The sequence below is a fragment of the Miscanthus floridulus genome, chromosome 9 (assembly GCF_019320115.1).
Source record: "Miscanthus floridulus cultivar M001 chromosome 9, ASM1932011v1, whole genome shotgun sequence".
Taxonomy (NCBI): Eukaryota; Viridiplantae; Streptophyta; class Magnoliopsida; order Poales; family Poaceae; genus Miscanthus; species Miscanthus floridulus.
In genome coordinates, this window is record NC_089588.1 from 42,827,866 (window position 1) to 42,839,200 (window position 11,335).

The 11,335-nt window shown below is 45.0% G+C and overlaps 1 protein-coding gene across 1 annotated transcript; it reads left to right on the forward strand.

The window, feature by feature from the left end:
• The first annotated feature begins 3,682 nt into the window (after positions 1-3,682).
• LOC136479735 (disease resistance protein RGA5-like) lies at positions 3,683-7,323 on the forward strand. The gene is made up of 3 exons (XM_066477502.1): positions 3,683-4,452; positions 5,154-7,092; positions 7,222-7,323. Exons 1-3 carry the CDS (start codon positions 3,683-3,685, stop codon positions 7,321-7,323), a joined length of 2,811 nt encoding a protein of 936 aa, XP_066333599.1.
• Positions 7,324-11,335: the final 4,012 nt, after the last annotated feature.

Consider the following 11,335-nt stretch of genomic DNA (forward strand, 5'->3'; position numbering starts at 1 on the left):
GGAATTATATTAAAACAGGAAATAAATCCTAAAATTAAGAAATTCTGAAACTTTTCTAAACCCAAGACATATATTTGTCGGTGTTCTCCTCGACGCGAGCTTTCCATAAGTACAATCCTTTTCTCTAGCTGTCACTCCTATTGTCCCGGATCTAAAGCCGAAGTCCCGAAAAGCTAGGTTTCCGGTGAACTCTCTAGCGAGCTTTTCCGGCTAAACCCTCGCGTTCCGGCGTCAACCACCACCACAAGGTAGATCTCATCATTCTCTATGCCGTGGTATACTTGTTTTTGCAAATCTATCAACGTTGCATCACGTCCCTATCCTTTCTTCTTCTCTGGTGAGTTTCCACCATGATCGGCTTTCTTGCTCCTCCGTTTTCCGACAAGGTTGGCCTAGGACGGGCCCGCTTGGGCCTAGCGCCTGCAACCTCGTGCCCAATACGTATTAGCACTTTGTTATCATTTGGAAGCAGGGAACCAAGGAGACGTAACAACTTGTTGAAGCTAGCGTCAGACCATCCGAAAATGAGCCTTCAACATCAGCATCTACAGATTGAAACACAAAACCGTCCATTCCTTCGGACAATCCTTATAGGTCGGATCATTTGCCGCCTTCTTCATCTCTTTGAAGTTGTCTAGCCACTTGGGGTTCTCATACAGCAGGTCATCACTGTCGAGGTGGTTAATGAAATCCTCAAAGAACTTCGCGTCCTCGGGGTCCTCCAAAACCGCCTCACCATTATCCTCCTCCTCCTCCTCATCACCCCCGTCGTTGACCGTGTCTTGGACAAAATTATCCATCATGATAAAATCATCCTTGCCAACAATGCCGTGCCTCCCTGACGAGGCTCCTCCTCCATGGTATGCATGCTCTGACGATGATGTTCCTCCGGATGCACCACTCGCATCTCCTTCGCCATGAAACTTCCAAATCGTGTATCCCTGGACGAGACCTCACCGGATCAAGTGAGATTTGACATCACCGCCGTCTAGCATCCAAACACGCCCGTTCTTGCAGTGAGAGCACCAGACATATGATTCCCTGCCGATTCACACTCAAAGCATGCTTTCGAGCAGTGTCAACAAACTTTGTCACTTCTTGTATGAAATGGTGTGATATCCTCGATATCTGGTACATCCATTCTGACCTTTCCATGATGGTAGTTAACCTTGTACATAGCAGAAAAATAATATATTAAGATGCATGAAAATGAGATGGTGCATGCATGTATATATATCTTCTCTTTCAGGAAATAAACTGCATCTAAATGTATAGAGCTTCATCACAATCTTTGAATGCAACCATCTATAATTAAAATTGCATATTATACATACAACTAACATTAATTAAAATCTATAATTAACTTATGTACACTGGATTTCATCGCATATTACATACAACTAACATTAATTAAAATCTATAATTAACACAAAAAACACACTTGAAGACATAATTAACTTGCATTATGCATGTAATCAGCTTGTCTTCTTTGTCACACACAAACATAAATATAGAAGCATTACAAACAAAACCATAAAAATAAAGAACAAAATCTAGTTTCTCTCTCCTCCACCATAGATCTAGACTAGATCACAAAAAGCTTGAAAAAGAGTGCAAAAAAGGATGTGAGAGCGCATACCACCCTCCTACGGTCTCCTCCTTGAAGAATCCAAGAGCAAAACTCCCCCCTCCGCCTAAAAAGTGGTGTTTTCGGAGTTCTAGAGCTCAAACCCCGTCCAAATTAATGAGAAGGCACATGGAGAAAGAAGATGAAGACGGATACGTTAACGCGACCGCCTCCATTCATGGTCTATTAATGGAAGCGGCTCTCTAACGACGTCCGTCTCGGCTAATAGATTAACAGAGGCAGTTGTCTTACAGTGTCCGCCTCCGTTCATAGACCTTAACTGAGGCGGTCCGCTTAAGTCATCCGTCTCTGTTAAACATTATCGGAGGCGTCGTTTACCCCTGGGTGGGCAAGCACTAACGGAGGCTGACACTCTAGTGTGTCCATCTCCGTTAATTCTTGGGCACTGTCTCGCAAAATTTTTTAGGCAGTAGTGATTGTTTTGACAAAAGCCGTAGCACAATTTAGACCGGTCTGTAACTCTGTATTAGTACTTTGAATTCATATACGGTGTTTATCTTCATTCACGCTCTGGGCCAGTAAAAATAAAAACAATCGCGAAGGCTGGTAACCTCGGACAAGGGCACCGCGCGTGTGTTTGTAGTGCAACTAGAATTTCGCTTGCAAGTCGAGATGGCCGACAAAGAAAAATTGGTCTATCGCAAAAAGACGAGAATGAGACAGGGAAAGTGGACATCGTGTCTTTAGGAATAAATAAAGATAAAATAAAGTGTAGGAGACTTCGTGGAAAAGAAATCCCACTATTTGCGCCACCATGAGCTACGAATTGATGTGACATTCCTCCCTCACAGTACTCAAAGCAACAAGTTCAGAGTGTTCAGCTGCTGGTATAAGCCGATGCTGCTGGCTGTTGGCACAGCGCTTTTGTGAGAGCCCGAAGCAGCGGCAGCAGAAAGCACTGTTCAAAACCGGCAGTCGAATTTTACAGGACAGGTGTAGTGTACGTACAGTAACTTGCGCCTGGGCGGTCTGGCAGAGGCTATCACGTGCGTCCACACTCTCCGTTCTGTCTCGGTCTCTCCTGGCACAGGGCATGTGGGTCCACACCTTTGATCCCTCTCCGGCTCTCCCCGCCTCCACCGATGAAAGTGTCCCACGGGCGAGCACTGATCTCTGGCGTCGTTGCCCAGCTGTGCTCCCTGCTGTTGGATCTCGGCGGTCCACGATTAGGATGGATTTAGTTCGCGAAATGAAATTTTTTTTTGAGTGTTATATCAGATATTTTGGGATGTTGGAAGAGGTTTTCGGATACTAACAAAAAAAAATAATTACATAGCTCGTCTGGAAACTAGGAGACGAATTTATTAAGCCTAATTAATCCATCATTAGCGCATGTTGGTTACTGTAGCACTTATGGCTAATCATGGCCTAATTAGGCTTAAAACATTCGTCTCGCGATTTCCAACCAAACTGTACAATTAGTTTTTTTTCGTCTATATTTAATACTCCATGCATGTGCGGTAAGATTCGATGTGACACTTTGGGTGAAAATTTTTGGAAGCTAGCTTGAGATATGTGCGTGGAGCATTAAATATAGACGAAAATTTTTGGGGTGCAATTAATTTTTTTTTCGTCTATATTTAATCTTGCGATACGTGCATGGAGCATTAAATGTAGACGAAAAAAACTAATTGCACAGTTTGGTGGGAAATCACGAGACGAACGTTTTGAACCTAATTAGTCCATAATTGAACACTAATTACCAAATAAAAACGAAAGTACTGCCATATCCAAATTCTCAAATTTCACTGCCTCAGCCGTACAAATAGAATCCCATTATTTGTGCCACCATCTCCGACAAATTCAAAAGCATTCTTTAAATTAATCTTCTCGAGAACTGAAGCCGTCGTGTGGACTGTCAGCGACAACGTGCCTTGGAGTGGTTCTCACGAATCTAAAGGAGAATTATATATTTAACGAATGGGACGCGTTGTTGTTTGCCGCACTTTAACCTGAGGACTGAATCACCTATCCTCTCTCATGCCACCCCACAAGCTAGCTAGCATTTCACTCAGCCAGTAGTCGCGAGTCAAGATGGCCGAAATGATCTCGAGCGCCGCCACGGGTGTGTTGGGCTCCGTCATCGACAAGCTGGCCGCCATGCTCACCGACAAGTACAACCTCGCCAGAGACGTCAAGGAAGGGATCCGGTCCCTGCAAGACGAGCTGCGCACCATGGAAGCCATGCTGCTGAGGCTTGAAGACAAGGACGACGACCATATCGATCCACTCGCCAAAGACTGGAGGAGCAAGGTGCGTGAGCTGTCCTACGATATTGAGGATTGCATCGACCGTTTTGTGCTCAATCACAGCCATGGAGATGGAGGTTCCACGGCCAACTTTGTGCACAAGGCCATTCAAATGGTGAAAAGGTTGTTCAAGGATAGAGGAATAGCAGAGGAGATCCGACGACTCAATAGGCTCGTGAGCGAGCAGAGCGAGCGGGGGAAACGCTACTACGACATCAATCAGTGTCTCCTCGCCTCCTCATCTCAGCCAGTCCCGTTGGATCCTCGAGCACCTGCACTCTTTCAGGAGGCCAGGGATCTTGTTGGAATCGATGCTCCTCGCGAGGAGATCATCAGCTTATTGAGATGTGAAGACAAGGAGCACAAGGTGGTGTCCATCTATGGGATAGGTGGACAGGGGAAGACCACTCTCGCCATGGAGGTGTACCACAAAATCACTGAAGCTGCTTTTGATAGCCGGGCTTTTGTGTCTGTATCGCAAACTCCAGATATGAAGAAACTTCTTAGAGATATATTGTCTCAAATAAGCCAGAGACATGTTGACCAGCCACAGATGTTAGAGACAGTTGAGCAGCTCATCCGCACAGTGAAGAATGCTTAAAGGACAAGAGGTAATCAATATTATTTCTTTTTCTAATGGTTAACCACCAGTTCATCTAGCTAGAATAATGCCGTGCAATATTTGTTCATCACATGAGCTCACCTAATTATTAGGCCATTTATGAAATTTCTGGGAATTTTAAAAAATGATTCATTTTTTCCTGGCCTAATGAACTTGACAGCATAAAATTACCTCAGATACTTCAATGGCTCAGCATATGTATCAAATGTCATCATTAAAGATGTTGCAACAATGAACAAACTCAAGTCAACTGTGCATCATTTTGGTAAAAAAATTACTTTACACCATCTAATCCATATTCAGTAAAATTATTTCTTGGAAAATATGACCAGAATTCTAAATATCCATAAAAATCTCATTTTGGAACTCAGTTTTTGAACTGAATGCGTCATGTCTTTTGAGTGGGTCTCTAGGTGTTCTAATGCGGCACTTACCATTTTGGAGGTTGTAACATATTTTTTAAATAATGGTAGTTTACAGACTGTATTTCTCATGTGTAATAATTACTGATAAAAAAGTGTGCAACTACGATCCATCTTACATTTCTCCGACATCTTTAACTTCAGTGGAATACGCTTCAATTCATGGTTGCCTTACATAATTAATAACATGATTCCACAACCAATGTACGCAGGTACTTCATCTTGATTGATGATATCTGGAGTGTATCAGCATGGGAGCTTGTACGATCTGCCTTACCTGTCAATGACAATGGAAGCAGAATTATTACTACAACACGCATTGAAGCAGTAGCCAAATCTTGTTGTACTGGTATTGCTGCACAAATGTATCAAGCAAAGCCCCTTAGTCATGAGGACTCCCAAAGATTATTCTTTAAGAGGCTATTTTTGTCCGGTGATGATTGCCACCCAGATTTGAGAAAAGTATCCGATGATATTTTAAAGAAATGTTGCGGCTTACCACTAGCCATAATCAGTATAGCTGGTTTATTAGCAAACAGAAGCAAAGCAGTGGAAGTCTGGGTCAATGTATTGAGGTCTATTGCTGCAGTTGACAAAGATTCTCCCATTGATAAGATGAAAAGAATTCTGCTGCTGAGTTACTTTGACCTTCCTCACCATCTAAAGAGTTGTTTGCTATATCTGAGTGTGTTTCCAGAGGATTCTTTGATTGATTGCCAACAGTTGATATTGTTATGGGTAGCCGAAGGACTGATTCCTGGACAGGACAGGGAAAATATGGAGCAGCTAGGGAGAAGTTACTTGAATGAGCTCATTAATAGAAGTTTGGTGCAGCCAACCAAGGTTGGGGGACACGGCGCAACAGTGAAACAGTGCAGAGTTCATGATGTCATACTTGAGTTCATTGTATCAAAGGCCGTGGAGGACAACTTTGTTACTATATGGAATGGTAATGGTTTTTCTAAAAATTATTCTTCGAACAAGATTCGCCGTCTATCCATCCAAAAAGACATTTCTTCCCGGGCGGAAGAGATTGCCAAGATGATAAAAAATGGAGGTCAGATCCGATCCATCAATATCTTTGGCTCAAATTCAGTTCTGGTTAATAAGCATGCCACAGAGTTCTTAAACAGCCAAGTCTTGCGAGTACTGAATATAGAAGGTGTGGTTGGTGAATGCTCTCTTGGAAATGTCAAAAGTTTAGGTCAGTTGAAGTTCTTGAGGATAGACAACAAATTTTCGGCCAGCAAGCTTCCAGAAGATATAGAAAAGCTGCAACGTCTAGAGACACTAGACGTGAGATGGGCCATGCTTGAAAACCTACCAACATGTATTATCCCGTTGCATAAGTTGGTGCGCCTTTTTGTCCATGCGTCGGTGCGCCTACCTGATGGAATCGGAAGTCTGCGGGCGTTGGAAGAGCTATCAAGGATCGATTTGGGTATTCAATCTGTAAAGTTTATCCAAGGACTCGGTGATCTGACCAATATGAGAATACTTGAAATTGGTTGGTCGTACTCTAGGAAGGATCACAAGGAAGCATGGATCTCTACGCTCTCCAGGCTGTTCAGGCACCTGCGAGAACTGCGCGTGTGGAGGAGTGAACCTGATGCCACATGTTCATTCATAGCTTCGTGTGTCCCTACTCCACCACCACTTCAAATGCTTCTTCTTCATACACATAACTTAAATAGGGTGGCCCCTCAAATTAGCTCACTAGTCAACCTGACCCGCCTCCGCATTTTTGTCCGTGGTCAAGCAGGCAAGGAAGGAATGAATATCCTAGCAAGTTTACCCATGCTGCTCTCTCTTACTGTTACCTTATCCAATGACCAAGCTGGCATCCTCTACGCAATCAGCAGACAAGGATTCCAGCGTTTGCTCAAGTTTCATTTCCGCTGTGATTGGTGTGACGAGGCATTGGAGTTTGAGCCAGGAGCCATGCCAAAGCTCCAAAGGCTCAAGCTAGAACTGAGTGCATCGGGCAAATTCAAGTTTGGGGAAGGTGGCCTCGTCCTTGGGCTGGAGAACCTGGCAGGGCTCAAACATCTGGCTATTAACTGCAGCGCTGCTTTTGCAGACGAGCTGGAGGCTTTGGAGGATGACATCAGGGGCGCAGCAGCCGTCCATCCCAACCGTCCCATACTCCAGGTCGGTGCGCGCAGTTCTCGCACCGTCCATCCGACCATGCCATAGTAGAAGCCTAATGAAGACCATTGTGAGTACATGATGTGGAGAATAAGTATGACCACCAATTATCATATGTTTTTCCGTTTTTAGGTACGTACGGAGTATGTAGGAATTGAACAAGGCAAATTCGACCTCTCGGATGGCAGGCGGCACCGCTGGTTGATAGCTATCACAGTCTTTCAGGGAGCTTAAACTGGTGGTTCCAATTGCTACGTGGCTTTTAGTTCTGACAATGCCTAGATAGGTTTGCTTGCGTAGTTTTGTCTGGTCCGACACTTCATTTTATTTTAGAAATTCTAGTCTTCTTTTTTATGCATTGAGTTCATCCGTCACATGGTTCATTATTGTATTTGTTTCCAAATTAAGATCGATCAGTATTTGTAACGTAACTCCTATTTTTTTTGTGTCATGTGGAACATTATTTTAAGCTTGAGTAAAATACATCAGTGACTCTTCTGTTAATTATTAGGGACATGTGTTACGGTGCTTGAGGGCAAACTGTGGTTCCTTCCCTTTGATCATTAATGAACCGTTGAGACTAATTAGATTGGATAGGCAATTAGATTTGTGCAAGCAACAGAAGGACGGGGCATTGTCTGCATCAAGAGGTTATGCGTTATCAGCATCAAGGGGTATGCGGCGGGGGGTGCCAGTGCCACCTTGGTGAGATGACCAGATTGGGGCGGTGCTGTGAGCATCGGGTCGAATCAAGCCTCTGCATGTTAACTTGTTAATTAAGACAACATGAAGAACAATATTTTGCTCCTGAGGATCGGTTCAATGGACAAATTGGTCGACCCGAAGTCCCAACTCCCAAACCACCCTCGCATGGAAATACTAATATACCCTTTCGCTTAATTTCTAAATTATTTTTGGCCCACAAAATTTAACTACTGGCCACACAACCTTGGTTCCTTGTAATAGGCACGTCTCAGTTTTTAGCCATTAGATTTTGACAAACGAATGGCCATATTATTTCCGTGCACCGTAAAAGTTCTCTTAGTTTTGTTGACACTCAAAAGTGTCCCGACATGGAATATGGGCAACTTCAGCAAGTTCCTAACACCCTAGGCGTGTTGAAAGTTAATTGGCGCATCAAATAACAAGAGAAACACGTGAAGAAGAAGGCGAGCCGCGCGAGCCCAGACTAAGTCGGCTTAGCCGACTCCAGCAGTTGGCTTAGCCGACTCATTAGGCCCCAGTCGGCTTAGCCGACTGCTAGAGTCGACTCCCCTATGCCGGCTGAGCTGCAGTGTTCAGGCCCGTGGAAATCATCTTAGCTGACTCCCAAGTCGGCTAAGCCGACTCCTGCCTCTGTTGTTCCAGGTCGGTTTGGCTTCCAAATCGGTTTTGGACTTATTTTGGACGTGGGAAACTTAGAGAACGCGTTTTGGACTTGTTTCCAACTGGGATAAGATCACCCCCTTTTATATATATGAGAGGATCACGGTCGATTGAGAATCCCAATTTTCAATCGTCAAAATCAATCTACTACACCCCTTTTACCCCTTTTCCTCTCTGAAAGGATCAAGATGCCCAAGAGGGGGGGTGAATTGGGCTAATTCTAAATTTTCTTGCAATAATCAAATCCTACAGTTAGCCCAATTAACCCCTTGTGCCTAGAAAAGTATTTCTATTAATCTAATGCACAACGGACTTGCAACCTATGTTCCAAACTTACTCTAGCATGGCAATTCTATGAATGTAAGAATAAGTATTAAATTGCTCAAAGTAAATGCTCAAAGTAAATAGAGAGAGAGGAACGCGGCGATGTTTTGCCGAGGTATCGGAGAGTCGCCACTCCCCACTAGTCCTCGTTGGAGCACCCGCGTAAGGGTGTAGCTCCCCCTTGATCCACGCAAGGATCAAGTGCTCTCTACAGGTTGATTCTTCGACACTCCGTCGCGGCGAATCACCCAAAGCCGCTCACAACTTGAGTTGGGTCACCCACAAGCTCCGCCGGGTGATCACCAAGCTCCCAATCACCACCAAGCCGTCTAGGTGATGGCGATCACCAAGAGTAACAAGCACGAACTCTTAATTGACCACAAGAAGCCTAATGAGAAGATGGATGCACACTTGGCTACTCTTGATTCACTAATGAGGCTACTCTCTTGGATTCTCAAATCTCAATCACCTCACTAGGACTTTGCTCTTCTTGGCACTCACAAACGTGTTTCTCAGCTGTTGGAATGAGCAAAAGTGACTCCACACACGAGTGGAGCTTCTATTTATAAGGTAGCCTAAAAAACGAACCGTTATGAGCTTCTGCGGGGTGACCGGACGCTCCGGTCGTGTTGATCGGACGCTCCGGTAAGTTCAACCCGCATTCCAGTGAAAAAGTGTTGACTAGACGTTGGCAGGGTCCGGTCACCACTGACCGGACGTGTCCGGTCGCTTTAAACCCTTACTGGAACCTTACTGTACTCGATTGGACGCTGAACCCCCAGGGTCCGGTCAGTACTGACCGGACGCGTCCGGTCGTAGATTCACTTCTCTGGAACCTTACTGGAGTCGACCGGACGCTGCCGCTCAGCGTCCGGTCACTTGACCTCTCCAGCGTCCGGTCGCACCGAACGCAGTCTGTTGATCAAATGAACTGATCGGACCCTGTGGCCAGCGTCCGGTCACACCGGAGCCAGCGTCCGGACAGCATTTGACCCTCCATTCACTTCCAACTCTCAATCATATGTGAATGAAGTTTGCTCCAAAGGATCTTAGGCATTCGTAGGAGCTACCTAGAGCTAGTTTTAACAAGTGTGCACCACACCTAACTCACTAGACTCACCTAGGTCAAGCTACCCGTCCATACCCCCCTTAATAGTACGGCCAAAGGAAAAACAAAGTCCTAAACTACTCTAAGTGTCTCTCCAACTACAATCGACACTTAGAACTAGTCATCCTTAACCTTGTCGTCCATCCTTTGAAAACCGAAATGATTTCCATCGTAGGGGCATGACAACTTTGATTGCCCAATCGATCTCCATTACCATGACCTAACTTAATTGCCTCTGCAAAACACACGTTAGTCATAGTAATCTTGTATTGTCATTAATCACCGAAACCCAACTAGGGGCCTAGATGCTTTCAATCTCCTCCTTTTTGGTGATTGATGACAATACCACCTCGAGTATGTGAAAGAGTGAGGTTTTTGACGAGCTTGGTTCATATAAGCTTTTGTCGATAAGAACAAAAGTGTTAGTCAAGCTTATATGACCCAAGCCAACACAATGTACTCAAAGGATATGAATTAAGCATGAGTACGAGTAACAAAGCTCATTTGCATCGGAGTATAAACATGGAAGCAAAGACAAATGTGCATAACACAAGTGATATGACATATAAATAATGTAAAGTAGAGAGCACACATGTCATATATCACAATCACGTAGATATCACTATCACATAGATATAATAATATGCATGAAAGTAACACACGAATGCATAAAAGTAATAGTGTATCACACAGATAAAACTCTAAATGTATATAATAAGCTAATACTAGATAACTAGCTCCCCCTAAATGTCGCTCCCCCTGAGTCTACATACTCGAACCCTCTCCCCCTTTGGCGTCAAACACCAAAACCTAAGGGTCGGTCGGCGGGGATGCAGCAGATGAGCCGGGCGCTGAGGTACGAGGAGCAAGCTGGAACTGGGCGCCATCATCATCTGACCCTGAGCTCTGTACTGACTGACCCTCTGTAGTAGGAAGTGTCGCTGAAGCAGTCTGGGTCTGAGCTGGGGCAGGTGCTACCTGTGAAGCTGCTGGTACGTCTGTCGTAGGATCTGAAGAGGCGACATACGAGGGGAGCCGCTGAGTAGTCATGACAATTGGAGCTGCTATAGAAGGACCGGCGGTGTGCATATGTGGAGGTGTAGGCATGCTGGTCAACTCGCTGAAGGTTGCTCCAAGACTCCTAGAGACTGACGTGTCAGGCACAAAAAGCGAGGAAGACTGATCCGGTGAGAAGCCCGTATGATATGGTATGAACTGTAGGGCAACCACTAGGACACCTGAACTATGGGTGAAGCAAAAGGAGCTAGAGGCTGTCCCTGACTCTGAAGCCCACTGGGCTGTACTGCTAGAGTCGTCGTAGTGGTGGCAGGCTGAGCAAGCTGGGGCGAAGGCTATGGCTGTGGGGTCCCAAGAGCTGTCACTACATGCTGCATAAATCCCATGAGCTGCTGCTGCATAAGTATCTGC

Coding starts and splice junctions, on each gene's coding strand:
- LOC136479735 (XM_066477502.1), top strand. CDS start 3,683: ATGGCCGAAATGATCTCGAGCGCCGCCACGGGTGTGTTGGGCTCCGTC. Junction 4,453..5,153: donor CATGTTGACCAGCCACAGAT/GTTAGAGACAGT, acceptor CAATGTACGCAG/GTACTTCATCTTGATTGATG. Junction 7,093..7,221: donor CCAACCGTCCCATACTCCAG/GTCGGTGCGCGC, acceptor TTCCGTTTTTAG/GTACGTACGGAGTATGTAGG.